The sequence below is a fragment of the Pan troglodytes genome, chromosome 19, assembly GCF_028858775.2.
Source record: "Pan troglodytes isolate AG18354 chromosome 19, NHGRI_mPanTro3-v2.0_pri, whole genome shotgun sequence".
In the NCBI taxonomy this organism is placed as follows: Eukaryota; Metazoa; Chordata; class Mammalia; order Primates; family Hominidae; genus Pan; species Pan troglodytes.
The window spans coordinates 59425858-59448881 of NC_072417.2; the positions used below are offsets into that span (position 1 = coordinate 59425858).

General features: G+C 45.7%; 1 protein-coding gene across 4 annotated transcripts in view; it reads right to left on the reverse strand.

Moving 5' to 3' along the window:
* The window catches only part of SHISA6 (shisa family member 6), a 324781-nt gene that overhangs the window by 298683 nt on the left and 3074 nt on the right, over positions 1-23024 (reverse strand). For all 4 annotated transcript variants that reach the window (XM_054671038.2, XM_054671037.2, XM_054671036.2 and 1 more), the window contains exon 2: positions 3772-3932. In XM_054671038.2, coding sequence (XP_054527013.1) covers positions 3772-3932 — 161 coding nt within the window. The remainder of the gene's footprint in view (positions 1-3771; positions 3933-23024) is intronic.

Consider the following 23024-nt stretch of genomic DNA (forward strand, 5'->3'; position numbering starts at 1 on the left):
ACTCCAATGTGTGACAAGGGCTGATAATCACTGAGCTAAGAGAGGTCTTCTTCAACTTTATCATGTGTACAAATCCTCTGAGGATCTTGTTAAAATGCAGCTTCAGATTCAGTAGGTTTGAGGAAGAGCCCAAGATTCTGCATTTCTAACAAGTTCCAATGGAATGCAGTTGCTGCTGGTCCATGGACCACACTTTGGGTAGCAAGGGTCTGCAGGCAGCCAGATTTGAGGGGTAAGGGATTAAAGCAGGGTTCACTGGTTTTCTACATTCAAACCAAGTGTTCCTTATGGGGCAATCTTTAAAGTTGGAAAGCTGCTTCCTGGAAGAGTTGGGGTAAAAGGCTCTTATAGAAGGGGACAGGATTTTTCTGCTAATGTGGGATTAGAAACTTTCACATCTAAGAAATATTGCAGGATCCATTCGCTATTACGCATAAAGTGCCTAGCAGAGTACCCAATACATAGTAAGTTCTCAATCTATGGTACTTGTGTTATTATTGTTTTCATTACTACTGCAGGACTCTCAACCCACATCCCAAACCAACCAAGCATGTGCTTTCAATGTCCAAAACCCTGACCAAGCTCCACAAATTCCTTTCATCCCCAGAGGATGTGCCTCAGACAGGAGCCAACCACAGGAAGGCTTGAGTCCAGGGACCTTCATCCCACACACAACCCCATGTGCCCTGCCTGGTCTAAGGACACCAATGCATTGCCTTTGGTTCTTTCATTCATTTGATTCATTTTCCATGAGCTGTGGATGTGCCTTCATAGCCTGGTCATGGCTAACAGTCAGTGTTTGCTATGTATGGGGACCTGTCTTAAGTGCTTTACTTGGTTTAACTGATTATACCATTAAAACAACTCTGACCTACAGGTATGATTGGCTTCAATAGCAGACAAAGAAACTTGGAAAGACAAAGAATCTTGCCCAAGATCACATACATAGTAAGAGACAGGGCCAAAAAGCAAACTGAGGAACATACTTCAATGCTCAAGCTTTCCCAGTGCTTCTCAAACTCTAATTGCCAAGTGATTTCACCAAATTACAGGTTCTAATTCAGCAGGAGAGGTAGAGTCTGGGATTCTGCATTTCCCACAAGCTCTCAGGTGATGCTGATGTGGCTGACCCACCAACACCATCTTGAGTAGCAAAGCTACTCATATGCTCTGATGCCTGTTGGTGTTGCTGGATATCTCCCTTAATAGCCCCCTAAAAACTTACTACCATACTCCTACAATTGATGGTTTCTTGATTTGATGAGTGGCAAAATTACAGTAAATTTCCACTTTGAACACTCATGCAAAGTTCTGTTCAACTTCTGCTCAAACTGCAATATTTTGTGGCAAAGGATATCAACTGCTTGGAAAAGCATTGTGTCCATTATAATCTGTAGAAGCTGCGGCTTGTGATGAAATTGCTTTTAAATTTAAGCATCACAACTGAGAATGCTTTCTGGGCCAGGATACTATTACCATCTCTAAGCGCAAAGTGAAGAGTTCCAATTTGAGAAATTTGAGGAGAATTTCTTGAAACATAGAAGTGAATCATGTAACTGGAAGCTTTCCTTCTCAGCTCACTAGAAGAGACGAGGTATACAGAAACCAGAAGAAATGACAAATCTTCCTGCCCTGTGAAGGGTATTTAAGGGCAAATCCAGACTGTGCACCTAATCAGTCTGTATTCAGCAGTGGGGAACCAGCTCGCTTGAGAATGAGACAAAGAAAACCCGAACAGAGAGAGGGGAAGATAAACAACCAGGGGTGCTTTTGATGCCAGAGTGACCTGAAGTTTCAGAGTCACAACAAGGTTCTGGTGGAGAATGACTTCAAAGGATGAATCCTTGGAAAAATCAAAATACACTACTCAAACGTGGTGATAATACCAGAGTTGGGTTCAACAGTGATCAATGACAAAAAGGATTAGTTACAATGGTGCCTCTATGCAACTCCCACAGCCCAGTGACTCTCAAACTTAGCTCCACATTAGAATCACCTGGGAAGTGTTAGCCACCAGCCCCCACCTACCTCCATTCTCAGGCCACACTTCCACATCAATTCAGTCAGTCTCTGGGGATGGGGCCCAGACATCCTTAATTTTTAAAGATCCCCAGTTGATTCCAATGTGCAGCCAAGTTTAAGAACCATTGGCTTAGGTTTTCAGTGTCTTCACTCATAAAATGAATGAATCCTTCAGAACCAGTGATTCTCACCACTAGACACATGTTAGAATCACTTTGGGGAGATTGTTTAAAACACTAATGTGATGCCAGCACCATCCCTAGAAATTCTAGTGATTCTGTGGAGCCCAGGCATCAGCAATTTTAAGACCTCCTCAGGTGATTCTAAAATGCTGCCATGTAGATGACCACTGGTCCAGAAGTTTTTGCCAAGATTCCTTCTATTGCTTGTTTTAAGGATCTATGGTATTAAAGCTGAAAATGCATCTTAGACATTTTGCAAAGGTGGAGCCCTCATCTTTACCTTTACAGCAGAGGTTTTTAACTTTGGATGAATCTATTAATTCCCCTCAATCATATACAAACTGTTGATTGAATATGAATATGTATATGTATTTGTATTTTTCAGGAGGGAGTGTCATCTGCCTTTATTAGGTTCTCAAAAGATTTAAGAATGCTATTTTAAAAGCAAATATTAGGTTTCTGACGTAATAAATTTAAGAAAATTAAAGAATGAATGGAAAATAAATTTGGTCTCATCAGCACCTTTGCTATAGTTTGGATTTGATCACACCCACTGCCACCTAGTGGTTATATATCCTTATTGCAGGTTTAGTTCAGATCACATTGTCCATCCTCTGAAAACTGTTGAGCAATAGATGTGCAGATTTCAGATCCAAGCATCAAAGTAAAAGCTTTCTCTGGGACTAGGATTAGTACCAGTAAGAGGCTATCTGGAAACACTCACTACAAGAGATGACTTGAATCTTGTTTTTCTCTCTTACTAATCATGTGACCTTGGGAAAGTTACTTAACCTTTCCATTCCTCACACAAAATGGGGATAATATAAGTACTTCTAAGATTGCTGTGGAGAATAAATAAGAAAATATATGTAAAAGGCTCAGCATGACTCTTGGCACAGAACAAGATTCCAATAAATATTTAGGTTATATTACTGTTATTACTGATTCTTTAATTATTATTAACATCTCAGTGACCTTGTTCAAGTTACTAAATTTCTTTGAGCTGCATATATTGACCCGTAAGACAAGGAAAATAAGCCCTGCCATTTTCTTCACAGTTATAGCTATGATAAGTACAAAAAGTAAAAGGCATATTGTTATTTTATGGCAACTCATCATACATCCAGGGAATCTACAGAGCACAGGAAAAGGTCACTCAACTCCCAGTAGTTGAGCAGGCTCTACATTGGGGTACAGTAATTTCTTGTCACATATCTAGCATCCTACTCAGCCTAAAGTTTCCCACCACGTGGGCGAATGGATGGCCATACCCTGCTATGGATGCTGCAAGCTCCTTTTCCGGTAAGAGAATTATACCAACCACTCACTAGGTCACAAGTGCCTGAAATTGTCAGTCCTCATCCAGCCCAGACACTGACCGGCAGCAGTCTTGCCCATTCCAAACTCACCCCAGGGAGAGAGTCCCAAAAATCTTTTGCAAGCCTGCCTGTCCATGAGAGTCCCTCATCACACCATCATGGTCCACAACCTGCCCCACCAGAGCAGAAACATCCTGAAACCTCTCACCAGCCTCAGCAAAGAATCAAGGTGCCCAGCTGTTACTTACCTGGAGTCTGCTTGGCCGTACGCACAGGAGTGTAGTGGTTTTTGGAGGACGATCTGACCGGCGTGTTCTCTTTGGGAGAGGTATCGATAGCCGAGATAGTTTCTCTTTCACAGTGTGCTATGGGGATTGGTCCCTGTTGTCTTAAGATGTCAGCCAGAGCCCTAAACAAGGAGGAGATCACATAATGAGATTCACTGAGCAGGTGTGCACAACCATGAGGGAAGTTGGCTTACTTTCATATGCCCTTTGATTTACAGAGATGCAGGAAGAGAGAGAGACAGCATTCAGCTCTCAATAGTCAGCTACATCTTGTGTTGGTCTCGGGGGGACACAGGGTAAAGGTTACCATGCCTGGAGGTACAGACTAAAAGGCTGGGACTATGGTTTCTTTCTTTAATTTATTTCACATCAGTAAACTCTGAGCCCTTTCAAAATACTGGCTCCCCAAATATCCACCTATGCCAGGCAGGTATCTATAGCAGCTGGCCAGTGGAATGCCACTATGGTGAAGGGCTGAAACCATCGGCCTCAAATTCAGCAGCAGGTCACTAATATCAGGGGACCACTTCATCATCCAAAACCACACACTGAGTATCATGTACTAGATACTGGAGACCCAAATAAGTACAACACACAGCTCCTGCTATCAAGGAAGGGTGTGATTGAGCTGCAAAGACAGGACATAGAGATGAAAAGATAAAAATCAAAACATGTGGATGGTGCAGACAGTGAAGACAACTGGAGTTTAGAGGAGGGAGCAATCACAAACACAAGGGAAAAATACACAGGAAGAAAGAGAGACAGGCAGAGACTCTGCCATAGCAGGAGAGACCCGCCCCCCTGCAAGAGGTCCAGTTACTCAGAGAAAGCAGCTTTTGTTAACTCAGCGCCTAGCTTCAACAACCAAACATGCATTGACTGACGATTCAGCATGCATCAGTCATTGAAGAGACACAGATCAATGGGACCCAATTCCTGCCATCTAGGGGTTCATAATTTAGGGGGAATCGCTCTCCTATTTGCTTTCAAACAGGATGCCCTTTGTGGGTGTGACATGTGAGATACCCACTGGCAGTGGGAAACAGATGAGTGTGGACAGCCACAAGAAACTACACCTGGATACTGTCACTTCAGAGCCAGGTCCCCAGTCCTCAATGCACTCCCGTTTTGCACATGCCAGGCAAAGACTCTTCCATCTTCTCAAGGGGTGTCTCTGATGGGTGGGGCCCTGCCCACCCCAAGGCTTCCCTCTTACCAGGAGTCCAGCTCCAACACTATGCCCTCATGAAAAGTGACAACTGCAGCAGTTTAAAAATGCATCTGAGTAAATTGTGGGGGAAAGAATAGTTTCTTCACAAAATGGTCCTGGGACAACTGACTGGATTGCCACATGAAAAAGAAGGGAGTTGGATCCTTACCTCACACCATATAAAAAACTAACTCAAAATGGATTATATACCTAGATATTAGTCCCAAAACTGTAAATCACACTGAGATACCCTTTCATACACACTAGGATAGCTATAACCAAAAAGCCACATAATACCAAGGTAGAGAAATTGGAGCCTTCATACACTACTGGTGGAAATGGAAAACCCTTCAATCCCTTTGGTAAACAGTTTAGCAGCTCCTCAAAACTGCAATGTTCCTTAAACGCAGAATTAACATATGGCCCAGCAAATCTACTCCTAGGTATTCCCAAGAACAATGAAAAATATATGTTGCATTAAACTTGTGTACAAAGGTTCATAGCAGCAGTATTAATAACAGCCAAAGGGTAGATACAACCCAAAAGTCCATCAACTGCTGAAAGGAAAAACAAAATGTGGTCTATTCACACAATGGAATATTATTCAGTCATTTAAAAAAGGCATACTGATACCTGCTATCACATGGATGGACCTTGAAAACATCATGCTAAGTGAAAGAAGCACACCATAAAAGACCATGCTTCTATAACATACCCAGTTAGGTAAATCCGTAAAGACAGAAAGCAGAACTGTGGTTACCAGGGGCTGTCTCTAGGTCATGTGAGAAAAGAAGAAAGCAGCTTGCGCTATGCGATGTATCTTCTTCTGGGAGAGGGCTCCTGATGCCCAGTAGGCTGCACTGAGCTGGTCAGCACAGCCAAGAGAGAGGGGTGTACAGCAAAAGGTGTTTCTCAAACAAGGGCTGCCTGACAGGCTACCTAAGGATGGGAACCCTGCCACATGTTGTAAAGTGCATGGCAGCTATGGAAATGCTCCTGGTCCCACACCCATGTGTGACCATTCTCCAGGATCCTTCCTTTCCCAGTACCCTCTGGCAACTAGAAAGGCAGCCCTCATTCCCAGACCACGTGGCCTTAAGAGTGAGTCCCTCTGCCTACTCCCCCTCCCCCTCCCTCCATTGGTGACCCCCTCCTTGCTCTGGTTCCTCTCCATCTTCCATCCCCTTCTCTCCAGGGTACTCAATAAATATTATTCTAGTTCTGAAATGTGCGATTCTGGTCTCACCTAATTAATTTGAATACGCCGGAGGAAATGGGTTAAGGCCTGAGCTACTTTCTAACCGTAGGAAAGAAAATTGGTCACTGAGGAACAGCACAGCAGATTTTGCAAAAGAGTGGGCAGCAGCTTCCAGCATCTGAGAGAACAACAGGGAGAGTGAGACAGTAGCAAACAGAGAGGGAGAGAAAGGGAGGGCTGGGGGCAGAGGTCCAGAGAGAAAGAGAGGAGAGAAAACAGGTGGAGAGAGGAGAGAAATGGGAGATGGAGCCAAGGAGACAGAAGGAGAGTGAGAGTGGGTCTGAAACCCCAAGCAAGAGAGAGCAGGGAAGGTTCAGAGAAGAGAGTTAGCGAAAGTGACAGGCACCAGGAGACAGAGAGAGGAGAGGAGGCAGAGTCCGAGGGACAGGCAAGCGGGTAGGAAGAGCAAGAGGGAGAGTAAGCCACAGAGAACCAAAGGGAAATCCAGAGATAAAATGCGATTCAGAAGAGACAGGGAAAGGGGGTCAGAGAGAGACATTCGGAGGGGAAGAGTCAGACGGAGAGAGACACAGAGACGGCCAAGTGAGGGACTCGGGACAGGACAGGCTGTCAGCAGGGCCCTGTCACCCCCCATGTGGACGACAGATGTGTCTGATTTAGGAATCTGAAGTGAAGACTCACCTTAGTAGTATGCTCCTTCCAACCATCCCCCACCCACAGCGAGCCCTTTTTGCTGCAATATCTGATATATTAAACAAAAGAATTCTTTTGCCTGAATTATCTGGATTATTGCCTAGGTTTGATGCTCCCTTCTGTCTGTGTATTTCTTGGCTTTCTCGGGTGTGTGGTGAGCAGGGGAGAGTAAATTAATCAGGCAGCAAATCTGATCAGGGAAAACAGTCATTGTGATCAGGCCAGGAAACTTAAGCTTTCTTCAGTACTTGGTATTGTGTATTAATCACCTTAATAGCAAAAGTATCATCTTACATTTGGATAGCACTTAATAATTCCTCGATGCATTCACCTGCCCTGTCTCATGTGATTCCCATCCTATCCCTGTGACCTTTGCAGCTATTATTACCACAATTTTTAACAAGGAACTGAGGTTCAGGCTAATTCCAGTACTAACACATATTGGAACAGGGATTTAACTTCAAGGCTTCTGACTTGAGCCCGGGCATCCTTCTGTTCACTGGGACTGCCTCTTACATACATTTCACTTCCTACAAATCATCAGCTTTAATGAGTCCTCCTGGTCCCTCCAGCTGGGTCGGCTAATTTAGCAAATGCCAGTTAATATTTGGGCATGGAGAAACAATTAGTAAATGAGTGATTCAGTTCAATACCAATTATGTATTTGCTTAAAACCTTGGTTATTGTTGTCAGTGGTCCTGAGGAAATGAAAGTGTATCTGAATTTCCGTAAGTGCTTAGTTATCTCAACACCTGCAGGGACCAAGCCCAGTCAACATTTTAACGTGTTGCCACCTGCATTCAGGATATGAACTAGTTCTTAAAATGGCAAGTGATTTCCCTTAACAACAGAAAAATAAACAAAACCTTGTTCATAACTTTGCCTCACAGTCTTGTCTGCTCGAGATATTAAAGACTATCATTTATTGAGTGATTACTATGTCCCAGACACTGGCTCTTACATGCATTGGATCATACATTTCTCAGAATGCTCTTACAAGGGATGTGCCATCAGTAGCCCTATTTCGTTGTTAAGAAAATTAAAACTTTTAGAGGTTATGTATGTTACCCAAGGTCACACAGCTAGTAAGTGCTGAATTCATATTCCAAACATAGGTAGGTTAAACTACAGGGGCTGACTATATACCATTGGATTATCCATCCATCTAGCCACCCACCTCTCCCTCCCTCCATTCATCCTTCCCTCCCTCTTTCCATCCCATATCCCATCCATCCAGCCACCTCCTATCTATCCAAAATTATATCCATCTCCCCCAATTCATCCCCTCATCCATCCATCCAACACTCTATCCATCAATCCATAAAACACTCCATCCATCATTGAAGACTTCATCCTTCCATCCAACACTCCATCCATTCATCCATTCCTCCATTCATCCCTCCACCCAACACTCCATCCATCCATCCATCCATCCACTTAGTCACATTGGTCTTCTTCACCTACTATGTCCCTGTAATGGTCCCTGAACACAAGATTTTAGAGAGTGTTTAATCGGTAGGGCAAAGATCTACCCAGACCTAAGAACTCAGCTGCGGCTGAACTGCTCAGTGCTATTCACCTTAGTGCGTCATTCACATCAACAGCTCTACAACCTTTTACACTATTTTAGCAGCCATCTTTTTTGCCAAATGAAATCCTGACTAGAACACCAATATACTTCACCAGACCCCTGCTCTGCATAAGGCCAGTGGGAAGTGAGGGCCCTGTTCCTCCAAGCATTTCCCAGTAGTCTGGCAGGAACTACCCACTTGTCCCTGGACTTCATGGAGTTTTCAAATTTTAAAATAAATATGGTGAAAGAGCACCAAAATGAAAACTTGGATTATTTTTTGTCCCAATCTTCATTCGCTGAACAAATGGTCAAACTTAGTTCCCCCCAAATTAAGTGGGGGAACCTAGAGCCCCTTAGTTCACCTGGGAATTCTTTTAAATCTCAATCAACATGCCCTCCATGAGGACCCCATGAATACTGCTGCTCACTGAAGTGGTGCAATGGAAACAAACCTTCGGCCTCTGCCACGTCTCTGGATTTCTGAGCTGTCTAAATGCTGTGGAAAGGAGAAAACAAGCTCAGCTATTATTCAGTAAGTTATTCTGTGCCAAATGCAAGGCAAACTGGATAGTTTCGAGCCCTAATCATGCCCTTTCTCTTTTCGGGATGGTAGGAAGAAATTGATGCTGTTGGATAAGTATGATAAAAGGCCAAATAGATGAACTATTCCGTGAATAAGCTATTCTGGTTAATGTTCTTATTTCTAAGGACTAATGAGAACACTCTTGTTTTTGAAGAACTTTCTAAAAGCATTCCTGCCTAATTAAGTAAAGTATACTGAATATAATTAATTTTTTTATAAAATTCAAGGTTCTTCACGAGAGGGCCATCAGTCTAATCTTTAGTTCTCTTCACAGATGAAAACCTAAGTAATATGTAGACAGTCTAGGAAATGGAACTGTTCATATAAAAACTACAAGACAGATGGTGGAAATTGCTTGTTTTTGTTTCCTTTAGGTAAGTCTCTGATAGCTAATTCTTTTGTATTTCTCTTGAAAGCAGAATGTAGATACTTTATTCCAGTTAAATAAAGGATATGGGTTATTTGAGTCCCAGATAACTGAGCTTTTCCTCTTTCTTCCCTTCCTGCCTTCCTTCTCTCCTTTCTTTTCTTTCTTTTTTTTTTTTTTTTTTGAGACAGGATCTCACACGGTCGCCCAGGCTGGAGTGCAGTGGCGAGATCATGGCTCACTGCAGCCTCGGCTTCCTAGGCTCAAGCGATCCTCCCACCTCAGCCTCCCCAGTAGCTGATACTACAGGCAAGCACCACCACATCCAGCTAATTTTTTAATTTTTTGTAGAGACAGAGTTTCACCATGTTGCTCAGGCTGGTCTCGGACTCCTAAACTCAGGCAATCTGCCTCCCTCAGCCTCCCAAAGTGCTGGAATGATAGGCATGAGCCACCACATCCACCCCTGTGCTTTTACTTGATAATGACCTCTTAGGAACTGCTGGTGTCCTCTTTAACCTCATCTCACACTTACCTACTGGACAGTCGGAGTGCTTCCATTGTCTAAAATATGTAGCCAGGACAATTGAAATGCATGTATTTTTAACAAACATGGACCAAGGAGAACGGCTTAATTTAGTTTTCCCTATTACCGGTTCTCTCGGAGTCCACTTGAAAAACACAGCTGCTGGCTTTGTGTGTGCACAAGACTGCTCTCCTCATACAGAGAGGCTCAGAACGGCTGTGGAGATCTCATTTGTTGTGTTAACAATGTCTGTGCATCTGCATTGAGCTGTTCTGCAGGTCTGAGTTGTCCCCAGCACAATTGAAATTCATCATGGCCAATAAACATCGCAGGACTCAGTGAGGGAAGGCACGGCCTGCCTGTTTTGTTTTTCAGGCAAGCCGAGCGAGTTTCTCCATCCCAGTGGGTGCCTGTCCTGGCGCTGTCACTAGGCCAGCCGGGAGCCAGGTAGAGAGTAGATGTGCATCCCCTGGGGGCCCCATTCAATCCTAACAGCATCATCTTCACATACTCCGTTCCTTACATTAATCATATGAAAATTCCCCCAGGCCTGAGAAATGTGGTAGCGTCAATATCAAACCCAGACTTTTCAGAAATACTTGAATTGTTTGAGAATTCGTTGAAAACGTGGATGTGTCAGGTGCACCTATTATTATTGGGAGCTGGGAAACCAAAAAATGCTACCAAGATTTGGTAGCAGGGCCACATGGTCAACCAGGGGACAGATGAGTTCATAACTGTACCTGTGTACAAGGTGCAAATGGGCTGCTGCCGCCATTACGATTCTTGTGATTGTTGGCGTTGTTGTTTTGTTTTGTTTTTTGAGATAGAGTCGCGCTCTGTTACCCAGACTGGAGTGCAGCGGTGTGATCTCAGTTCACTGCAACCTCCGCCTCCTTGGTTCAAGTGATTCTCCTGCCTCAGCTTCCCGAGTAGCTGGGATTAAAGGCCCCTGTCACCACGCCCAGCTACTTTTTGTATGTTTAGTAGAGATGGGGTTTCACCATGTTGGCCAGGCTGGACTCGAACTCCTGACCTCAGGTGATCCACCCACCTTGGCCTCCCATAGTGCTGAGACTACAGGTGTGAGCCGCCGTGCCCGGCCAGTGTTATTTTCTTTATTTGCAATGGGCTCAGACCTAAACCTGGAAGTGAGGCAACACGTAGGCAGCACAGCCTAACGGCCACACACTGAGATTCTCAAGCCAGAAAGCCTAAGTTGGAATGCTGGCCACTTGGCGGTTGTTAGCAAGCTACTTAAGTGTCCTGTAGCTCTGTGACCTTATTGAAAAAATAAGACCAAAATAATGAGGCAAAAAATAATGTCTGCCTCTTAGGGTTATCATAAAGATTAAATGATGTAATAGTTGTAAAGTGCTTATGAGGCTTACAAGGAGCCTGGCACCTATTAAGCACTTACATAAATATTTGACTAATAAATAAATCCAAATGTCTACAACCTCCTAATATCTACATCGGCTCAGCCTATAGGACGACAACAAAAGCATAGGCAGAAGAGGAGAGTCTTAGAGGACTGGTGCAGTTATGCCAAACTGGCAACACTCTTGGTGTGGTGGGGGAGCCACACAGCACAGCTGTGGCCGTGGGTCATCCTGGAAGAGACCATCCACGCCCCATATTTCCCACTCAGGCTTAAGGATGGAAATCCATATGACCACACACCCGTTTCTGCTGAATCCTGAACTTGGACTTTGACAGCCAAATGCAAAGAGAGTCTGTTCCTTCCTGCCAGGTCACCATGGATTTGCTTCCACTAGCCTGCAAAGAAGTATCCAGATGAAGCCCCGCTGCAAATGAAGGTATTCACAGCTTGAGCAAAAGAAATCAGGAGTCAAATGGGGCACAGAAGGGCAAACAGATCAAACTGGCCAGGGCAACACGTTCTGTAAAAGATTCAGTTATTTATTCTTTCTCCCTCCCTCCCTTTTTCTTTCTTCCTTTTCTTTCCTTCTTTCCTCCCTCCTCCCTTCCTCTATTTTTCTCTTCCTTCTTTAAAACAATTAGAAACATTATTGTCATTTCCCTACTCAAGGATCTTCACACTAATGCAAATATCAGAAGGGCAGGGTACACAAAAAAGACCACTTTAATTCCTACTGACTTTAACTCATGTATTCAGCCTGTCATTCAGTTATATTTCTTAAGCACCTACTCTGTGCCAGGCACTACTCTAGGCACTAGAATACAGGTGTAAACAAAACAGGCAAACACTCCTGTCCTGTTGACATAGTGGTATGGGAGATGGATCCCTGCCACAAAGCAAAGCTGCTGTGTAGGGCTGCAGACCAAAGAACTTCCCAGAAGAAACCAGATCTTTAAGTTGCATCTGAATTACTGAGATCCACATGTTGCTCTTAGAAATCTCCTTTGGGGTTTTACCATAGAATTATAACCCCATTTCTGGGTGGACAGCCTCTGCCCCAGTGTGAAGTTGAACCCACGTCCCATGAGGACAGACTCTTAACTAGGAGTGCCTATTTATTAGGGAGAAGGGAAGACTGAATGTGGGCCTTGAATGCCATCTTCAAACAGATGTTTTGCCATCCTGCAAAAGAAAGGATACGCTCCTTCTGAGTTACTCCAGGAAGTGGATCTCAGGCCAAAGAAGTAATTTTGGCTCCCCATGAGAATCAACTAGAATTGCATTCTAACAATAGACCAACTGCCTCCAGAGGTAGGGGCAGCCCTGCCCTAGATGCATGGGTGGCCACTTGCTGTGCATGAGAGGAGGGGAAGGTGGTGCCAAAAGGGAGAGTCACTAAAATGCCTCATAAGTCCTCTTCCACCAAGAGATCCTATGAGTTGAAGATGCTAAAAGCAGCATCCTCATGAGGCCACTTGCAGACAACATTCTTATCTGAGTGGCGTATGCAAGGAAAATACATCTCCTCCCACATCCCAGAGCTGTTGAACCTGTAAGTACAGATGTGGACTGTGTCAGCATCTATCTTTCAGGTGTGCTGAGGGCAGAATGGGCCAAAGAAGAACACACTTCCACAACACTACAGCTCACATCCCACAGCAGAGGGGCCAAGGGACTCACCCAAGGTCATCAAGACAGAAAGTGACAGAGTTGGGATTACTCTGTCTTGTAGCTCAGCTCCCAGGAAATGCTCTAAGGCAGGGAAAGATGGATGACAACCTCCAAAGGTGAAAGAAGGCTTTGCTAGATGTCCCTTGAGAGCCACATAAGCAGACTAAGAGAAGGAAGTCAAAGTTCTTTTCTATAAGGAGCAGGGCTGCTGGCTAAGGGCCTCCTACCACTTCCTACAGTAGGTGTGATGCTGTCTCCTCAATCCAAACAGTGGTGTTGGGAATGGTGATTCACAAGCAAGAGAGTCCTTAGGCCACTGAGAGAGAACCACAGAGAGAGCCAAGGCAGGGCTCGAAGTCCGGACAAGTTTTCCAAAGTCTGCCTCCAGATCCATAACCTCTCAGGCCCAGCTGGTTATGACTGTGACAAGAAGCAGAAAAGCGAGCACAAGGATGTGGCAAAGTTTATAACATAAATTCTCAAAGCCGAAAGAGAGAGAGTTGGATTCTAAAAACTCAGGGAAATAGAAAAGAAAAGAAACAAGAAGAGGGAAAATTAGCAGGAACCCCCAGAGGGAACTGAAAAGGAGATTTAAAGCAGCTTCCAGTCAAGCATCACCAATTCAGTAGAAATAAGGGCAGGCTAATCCCTATCAATGAAACAGACATAAAAATTCCAAAACACTTTAAAGGAAATGCATTTTTACGGCTTCCCGGGCCAATGCAGGATTTCAAACTCAATTAAAAAAATAAAATAAAACTGATCTTCGAAGAGCTACTTCAATGAATAGATAAGAATGATTTGTAATTAACATGCCAATTGTCTACTAAGAGCCCGCCTGTAAACAATCTAACCTTCTCCATGGTGTATGTCCCCTGCGAAATCTCTGCAGTCTTGTTTGAGCTATTAATCTGTTCATCAAAGATTTTTATCAGACAAAGAAAAAAAAAAAAAAACTTTGCCCAGGTCCAATTTGGATAAATTTTGAATTAGTGGCATCTAAATCCATGCGGCTTAATGAAGTTGTGGCAGGACAAGTTCAAGAAGGCAAGTCGGACGGAGAGGGGAGAAGGAACACAGCTCGACAGAAGTGAACAGGAATCAAAACAAGGACAGATGGAGAAGACGCAGCCGTGGACAGAACACCAAAAGTGACACGAAGAAACATTTTAATGATGTGACTTAAAAGCAAAGGAGAGGTGTAAGAGATCCTCGGCTCAAAAGCCCGATATTCTTCTTTGCGAATGCTTGAGGGTGGGTAAGAAGCTGGCTGTTGATTATCTGAGCACTGAAACACATTGATGTTTCCCATTGCATAAATAGTCTCCCAAGACTATGGGACACCATTCCTGGGAAACTTCAGGCAAGTTTCTCAAGATGCAGCAAAAAGTCAGAAACAGCTAACCATGAGTCCAACAGGGAAGGTGGAATCCAGATTCTTCCCCAAGTTCTGGAGCAGCCTCAGCTTTTGAACCAGCCACATGCCCTGTCGCTGCAGGGAGATGGATTAAGAGGAGTCTCGCCTTCAGTCAAAGCCTTCTAACAGCAGTGACTAAGGTCAGAATTCCCTAGTGATTGTATCCGAGCCTGATCCTAGGACTGAGGGGGAAAAACTCCCCTGGCGACTCCCTTCTTTGCTCCTGTGGTGTTTGGCCACCAACCTGCCTGACTCCTAGCAAAGATCCATACTCTCAGGACCTTAGAAAGGAGTGGATGGATGGGCTCTGGAAGGGACTCTCAGATGCCACTTCAAATTAACAGCCACCCCCTCCCTCCGCCAAGCCTTTCAGAATTCATATTCCTCCCACTGAAACAGCAAGGGCGAAGGAAGAGAGAAGTGGCTGTTTGGGTGGAAAACACGCTTCCCAGAAGAGGACATTTGGCTAAGGGAACAACGAATATGTCCAGAGGACAGATGTCCTGAGTAATGAGACTTTAATGCCGGAGCTAATGGGAACAGTACACGAGTCCAAATGCCAAAAAAGCAAGGAATAATGAGAGTGTTTGCGAAGACTGCAGAAAGCAGCTACTCTTCTCCCAAACACTGGGGAATGGGGCCAAGGTTCTAGCCACCCAGAGTCCCACTGGGGCTCCTGCGTCCGTGGGTCTGGAGAGAGGGACAGGGGCTTTAGGCAAGGACGGTCCAAGTGTTCTCTTGCTCTTCTAACAAGGAGTAGGCATGAGTCAAGCAGGGACAAGAAGGATGAAAACAGGGAGCGGGAACGCTGGGTTCCTGCGGAAGACTAGTGAGATACATTTTCACACACCCTCAAGCAGAGGTGAGTTTCCCGCTCAGGTGCCCCTGGCAAGAGCTGCACACCAGGGAATGTGAGTTCAGCTGCTGCTCACCGCCCTGTGACAACCGGACCTTGAGGCGTGTGGCAGGTTGGGAGATGGAGAGTAAAACACAGGCTATTAGAGTGTCCCAGGATTCCTTCCTTTCCACGTGCCCCTCAGGACAGGGGACTTGAGAGAACCAGAAACAGAGAATCACAGGGAAAGAGTGAGTCATTAGGAAGCACAGCCACAAGGGTAGAAATAGGTAAGGAATAAAACTAGAACAGGGAACAGCAGAAGCAAGTTGGCTAAAGTGCTGTGTCTTGTATGCACAACGCTAGGTGTTAGAAATGGGGCAGGGTGGGAGAGTTGTGACAAATGGAGCTGTTTGTGAGCTCTACATCTCAGTAATTAAAACTAGAAATATCCCTAGGTCCATACTGCCTCCCAAATCGCCTCTTTTCTCTCCTGTGCCCCTTACCCAAGCTCCCGTCACTGCTCTCCACTGACTCATGCAGAATTGCCCAGGGGTTCTTTCAATATTGTCAAGTTTTTTTTCTCAATTAAAATCAGGGTGTTTTGTTTTGTTTAATATTTTCTTTGCATTGCCTTTGCTATCCTCAGCCAATATCATATATTCCTGAAAGAGAGCTCTTTCACTGCCCTGAGGATCTTGCTGCCTGCATGCAATCTAAATGGGGGCCGCCGTTCTGGTTCCACAGAGCCCTCATAGGTAGGTCACTTATCTTCCCAGTCTTTCACTATGATAACCAGTCCCAGGGCATGGGAAGGTAGGTCTTTGCTTTCTTAAGTAATCTGAGTATCACTGACTCCATTACATTCAGGAAGGTGAGACCCAACTGTTCTACTGGACTTGAGAGAGAGAAGGGCACCAGCAATGTACTAGCTGTGTGACCTTGGGCAAGTTACTAAGCCTCTCTGAGTCGGTTTCCTCATCTACAACATGGGCCCCTACACTCAGACGGGATGATGGGAGGATGCAGTGAGATAATGCAGGTTAGGTGCAAGCTGGATGCTGGTACAGAATAAAGCCCTCAAGACCCGGCACTCTTATGAGTATCTCTCTACCATCCTCTCCACTTCCTTGGGTCTTCATCTCACCGAGATCTCCAGTTCTCTCCAACTCTGGCTTGTGGGCTTGCATGAGTGATGGGGTTGTGTAAGCTCCTGGGACACAGAGCTCCCACTGTCCTGACACGTGAGCAGAGTTAAGAGGGACTCCCCAGGCTCACAGCAAGACTGACTCCTCCAGAATGCCCAACAATGGCCTTTAGAGGGTCAACAAGACCAGAGGCTCTGCCCCGGCCTATGCATGGGGGCAGTACAAATGCCCAGCCCTTTACCAACCCCTAAATCCTGACTGAGATGAAGGAATGCCATTCTACCCAGGTAGCACAGCCATGGCTTCCCTGCCTGCAAACGCTGAGTCTGGTAACCCTTGTCACCTGCCTTTACACTCAGCCTGCCCCACCCTCGCTCCATTTCGGTGATCAATTCATCCACTGAATGGACATTTGGGGGTGGAGCGAGTGGTGATAAATGCACATTAGGAATTGATCAGCAGTGCTCACTGGCAGCCTTATCTTCCTGGGCTTGCAAATATTTCTACATCATCTAAGGCAGTCTGGCCCAGCTGGTGACCCCGTCTGAATGCAGAAGTACAGAGGCGACAGCCCTGGGATAGAAAGAAGGGAAGGCACAGTGAACACGCTGGCTCTGACCCCGAGCCTCACTGCATACATCCCGTAAAACTGGGTCCTTTTACCCTCAGTATCAAACTAGGAAGCTAAATTAAGCTAACTGTCTACTATCTCATGCAGAAATGTGGGACATGCACTTTTTCACCCTTTCTGAGCAGTTTCATGTGAAATGCTTGCTGCAGACTCAACTCCTTTTTCTCCCTCTCTCTTAAGACCTCCACCACCTGCCTGACACACGGATAAAGCATAAAACTGATTTTCTTAAGGCCAATAATTGTCGTTCCTCATGAGGAGTGTCCTCTTCAAAATGATCATCGTGGATTGCCAGGCACTCCTGTGCAGAGCTGCCATTCACTCCTCTCTGAAACGCCTCTTCTGGGCTCCTGCCTTCAGAGACAGCTGACACGGCTCCTAGGAGAGCAAGTCTCATTACTGGAGGCACTCTTGATTTCTGATCACCTATTTCATTCATCAGACTCAGCCCCATGACTTACCATTGCTTACAAGAATCAAATCAACCCTAGGAAAATTAAAATATGTTACCCTTATATAAAGTCAAAATGACATGCCATGGGCTCTCAATGTACTTTCAAGAGAGGGACCGTGGAAACATTTTCTGCAGAAAAATCAGCATGCGGCCTCCCAAGGTGACTGCTTGGAAGGGTGACACATTAAGGTATGTACAACCAGGTTCTTTCAAAGGAAGTATCAAGCACATTACAGGGAAAACCCCCAAACTGCATGCCACAGAGGTTATTTTCACATAATGATTAAGCCCAGATTTCCAGCTTCATTAGCCTGCAGTATCTGGGCCCAGAGCTGAGAAAGGGCAAAATTGGCACCTATGAATGAGCTTTCGTGGCTTACAGAGCTATATTCTATGCAGGGGGCCAACCCAGAAGATAACCCTGAAATCACACACACATACACACGCACACACACGTCCACACACACGCGCGCACACACACACACACACGTGGCCACTGGATGGCGGGAGGTCTCTGGCCTCTCACAGAGCTGAACTGCATTGATCCGGTAGGTCTCAGCATTCAGCATTTCCACTCATCTCTGGGAGAGAGAGAGAAAGCATTCACAGTCTGAATTTTTTTTTTTTTTTTTTTGAGACGGAGTCTCGCTCTGTCGCCCAGGCTGGAGTGCAGTGGCGCGATCTCAGCTCACTGCAAGCTCCACCTCCCAGGTTCACGCCATTCTCCTGCCTCAGCCTCCCCAGTAGCTGAGACTACAGGCGCCGCCACCATGCCCGGCTAATTTTTTGTATTTTTAGTAGGGACGAGGTTTCACCATGTTAGCCAGGATGGTCTCGATCTCCTGACCTCGTGATCTGCCCATCTCGGCCTCCCAAAGTGCTGGGATTACAAGCGTGAGCCACTGTGCCTGGCCCTGAATTTTTAATGACAGATTTCTGCCCACAGTTTCATTCGGTGACTTTTTGCCCCAGTCCACAACTCTTTGGTTGTGCTGTTATTTTCCTTCTTCAATGGTCCGCATTACTCAGACCTTATAAAAGGATTATGCTTAGATTAGGTTATTGCCCTTTAGAAAGGAACGTGAAAAAACTGCAAAAGGACCGGGGAAGATCGACAGAAATCATTTTAGTGGAGACATTCAGTGAAAACAGTGAACCAGGAGGGGTAAAGAAACGTAGGAAAGAAAGAGAAAGGAGAAGGCTGTAACTCACATCTCTAAGGATCCCAAAGTTATTTGGTGATGACTAACTAAGGAACGTGCAAAGAGTAAAGAAGCAGAATATATTTTCATTGAATGAGATGAGTCTGAGCACTAGAACACAGGCGCCCTGGCTTAACCTCCAAGCTCACCCACCCACTAGCTGGGCTCCTTGGCACTGTGATCTAGCCTCTCTGAATTTCAGTTGCCTCACTTGTAAAACTAGGTAACTAGATTAAATGAATTGCCTGCAATGAAAATGTTATAATTCTGTAATAGATGACAAAAGAATAGAATGTACTACCCTGCTTTTTCAGAAGTTCTGGTTTCACTTCGAGAGATTAAAAAACTATAGAGTTAGCAATGTATCCTGAATTGTTTTAAAATTAAGCTTGCTCAAGGGTTGAGTTCAAGGGACTGAGACCCTCTGAGGATTCACTGGTAACCCTTGCACCCAGGCCTCTTATCTCTCTACAATACCTGCAAAGAAAGACACTAGAGGCCAGGCTCGGTGGCTCACACCTGTAATCCCAGCACTTTGGGAGGCAGAGGTGGGCAGAGCATGAGGTCAGGAGATCGAGACCATTCTGGCTAACATGGTGAAACGCTGTCTCTACTAAAAACACAAAAAATTAGCCAGGTGTGGTGGCGGGCGCCTGTAGTCCTAGCTACTTGGGAGGCTGAGGCAGGAGAATAGCTCGAACCAGGGAGGTGGAAGTTGCAGTGAGCAGACATCGTGCCACTGCACTCCAGCTTGGGCCACCAAGCAAGACTCCGTCTCAAAAAAAAAAAAAAAAAAGAAAGACGCCAGAGAGGTGAGGTCATAAACGTAACTCAGGAAGAAATAATGGGGTGGAGTTTCCCAAGGTAAAGAAAAGAGGGGAAAAATCACAACAGAAACTACAAAATGTACTTAGTCTAAATCCTCATATATTCCACCCAAGCACAACCCCTCCCACCACCACCAACCAATCTGAGACATCTTACACGCTTGTAAATTGAAACCATCATTTTGTGGTTCCAGAGGTGATATATCATCAAGGGCTATGAGCAAAATTGTAAGACAAAATTCACCATAATTTCAAAAATGGATGGTACAGGAGTTTGAATGGGGAGAGGGCAGCAGGGAAGGAGGGTGGTGACCTCCCATAGCCAGGAGCACGGTGGCAGTTCCAGCATGTGGTAGGAATTCTTGCAGACTATAGAAATTGAACTAGAAAGGGAAGACCTAAATACAATCTGCCAGCCCCTGGAAAATCAGGCGATGGAACTGGAAGCATGAAGCTTCTTTTGTTGTGGTTCCCTTTTATTCCGGATCCGTAGGACTGGCCGTCTGGAGCTAGTGAATTAGCCTCTTTCAATCAGATCACTTTCTCAGCTGTCTTAACCACTGTTTCCTGCACAATTGATTTGAATCCACTGCACGGTCAAGCCGATCTCTCATTAAAACCAGTTGAAAACAATGAATTAGGCTTTTTTCTCTAGCTGTGTCTTGGCAGCCTAGAACAGTGGGTAAACTTGGTACCTTAGCAGTCGATTCCCAGAAATGAATGTGCTCCCCACCTCGGGTAGGGTAAGAGGGGAGAAAGGGATGGGTGTGAAGGCCTTCTGAGCTTGGGGAGGGGCAGGAAGGGACATGAAGACAGTGAGCAATGTGACCAAGGAGAATTGCACAGTGTAGGGAATTTGAAAAGTATTTGCATGGCTGCCCTGCTAAAGCAAGAAGGAACCCTGCTAACCTCACATATCAAAGGCAACACGTGTCTTATAAGCTTATATGGTGTAGTATGAAACACATCTTGCCCAGGGAAGGTGAGCAGGGCTCATTTGTTAAGTGAATGTCTGCGTGTGTCTGCAAGAGTCAGGACAAACCAAGCCTGTGGCACATGAAGGCAGGGCAACGTCACTTTGTCCCTTCAGTGGGAATAATCAACCTCTCACCAGATTGCTTTCCTCCTTTTGCTATTTTTGCTTCTTTCTGCCTTCCCAGCATCCTTCCCCTAGCCCTTCCTCCATAAGACTTCTCCAGTTCTTCCACAATTTTCCTCTTTCCCTACAAGCATTTATTTTTTCTTTTTATTTTTTGAGACTGAGTCTCGCTCTGGCCCCCAGGCTGGAGTGCAGTGGTGCGATCTTGGCTCACTACAACCTCTGCCTCCCAGGTTCACGCCATTCTCCTGCCTCAGCCTCCCGAGTAGCTGGGACTACAGGCGCCTGCCACCACACCCGGCTAACTTTTTGTATTTTTAGTAGAGACGGGATTTCATCGTGTTAGCCAGGATGGTCTCAATCTCCTGACCTCATGATCCACCCACTCTGGCCTCCCAAAGTGCTGGGATTATAGGCGTGAGCCACTGCACCCAGTGAAGCATTTTTTTTTTTAACTCAAAGAAAAAAGAAATAAAGGCAAGGCTAAAACTTTCAGTCCAAGGCAAGATGCTTTTTTGTTTCTTTCCTTCTATATTTGAAGTAGAAAAATAAGTCGACTCTCTATTTAGATCAATTCATTATAGTGAGCTCACAGTGCTTCAAAAAACGCAGTGACTTGACAATTTGTTGCCCAGGAGCCTAGGAAGAGAACTCACTAAATCAGCCAGCGAAGGGGCCCTGCCACTGCAGTTATGTGGCCTGTGAGGAAATAACAGAGCTCTTTGAGTTTCTAATTAATTTCTGGAGGGAGAAAGAGTAGAACAAACTATTCCCTTGACTTCTTCTAGAAATAAGCAAGAGAACCAACCCAAGATGAAGGGGTCACCTCCTAATACTTTTTCCTGTTGATATCCGCCTGGATTTTTCTTCCCACCCCCCTAGATATCCCCCCCCAACCCTGCCCACATTCTTTGATCCCCTCTGCTCCTGTGCAGGCAGTGGGAGGACCCAGGGCAGCTCTGATTTCACCAACTGCGTCTCCAGCATCCTAATAGCTTCCTGACCCATCTGTTAATTAGCCATTAAAAAAAGCCACACAGTTCCTCCCTCAGAATGATTCTCATCTCCAAGACACTAATGAATCAACTCGGGGTGAGGAGGAAGGAACAGGTTTGGATGTGAGACAGCTAGCACAAAAATGAATGTCAAAAAGGACCCAGGCTCCCAGGCGGTTTCCTGGGTGCAGCCCATGCCCTTGGCGGCCCTCCCAGAACAAAAAGCCCCTCAGGGGAGCTGTGCGGAAGTCAGTCAGGAAATAGCAAAATCTGTGGATGGCTGCAGCTTGAGCCTTAGCCTGGGCAGTTTGGAAGAAGGGAAAAGTGAAGTGGAGATCCTGGTAGGAATTGGGCTTCCGGTTGGGAAAGGCAGGCACGGCTGCCCTGGGGCTCTCTGGCCACATCCAGCACCCAGCTCTGCCTTTCAATCCTGTGCCCATCTCTTCCTCCTCCACGGAGTCCAGCTAGCTGAGTCGGACTTGGTACTCATCTATTAGAATCACAAGAGAGCTGACGGTTTCCCCCACAGACACTGATTTCTCACTCAGAAACACGATAGCAAGGTCTAGTCACTTCTGGAAATGATGAAATCTCTTCCTCCCTGAAGGAGTAGAGAGATGAAAGGAAGTCCTGCCCTAAGGAATGTGTGTGCATGGGCAGGCGGAGGGCTGTCCAGCCTGGGAGCACTAAGGCAGATGCAGATGGCCCATCCCTTCCCTTCACCCCTGCTCACACTCCCATAAACGTCCCTCTCCAATGAGGCTGTTCTCACTGAAACTCCCTCAGACTCAGCCCCTGCCTGCCCACCTATCATCTTCAGGGGGAAGCACACACTGAAACCGGTGTCTTTCTTGTTCAGAAAGGAAACATCTTTGCTGAGCTATTTCAAGGAATATGTAACTGCATGCATATCCGCCTCCTCTCTTGACCTCTCGAGAGTGTACATTCTTTCTCCTCCCCACTTTCCCTAAGGAAAACTCATTACGGTGTGAATATTTCTCTTTCTCTATCACTCCCTCCTTTTCCCTACCTTGATTGCCCAACAAGACAGTCTACACAAAAATACTCCCCAGAATGGCAAACGGTGGTCTCTGGGGTGTGAGCAAAGTGAGAAGAGTGGTGTAGTCACACTCACCCCCAGGAGTCTGAGATCAACTTGCACACTCACCCTGACATGCCCCGGAAGCAAGAAGCTGAGTTGGGACATTGTGCTTCAGTTACCCAGAACTGAAAAATAAGTTTCCCTGACCTGCCCAAGGTCATTCATGGAGTGTCGTAGATGGATCGCCCATGCTCTGTCCCCCTGCCGCCCCACCACACACACAGACAGGCATTGTCCCCTACCCAACAGGCGCGGATATGATGGTTTCCAAAGCACTG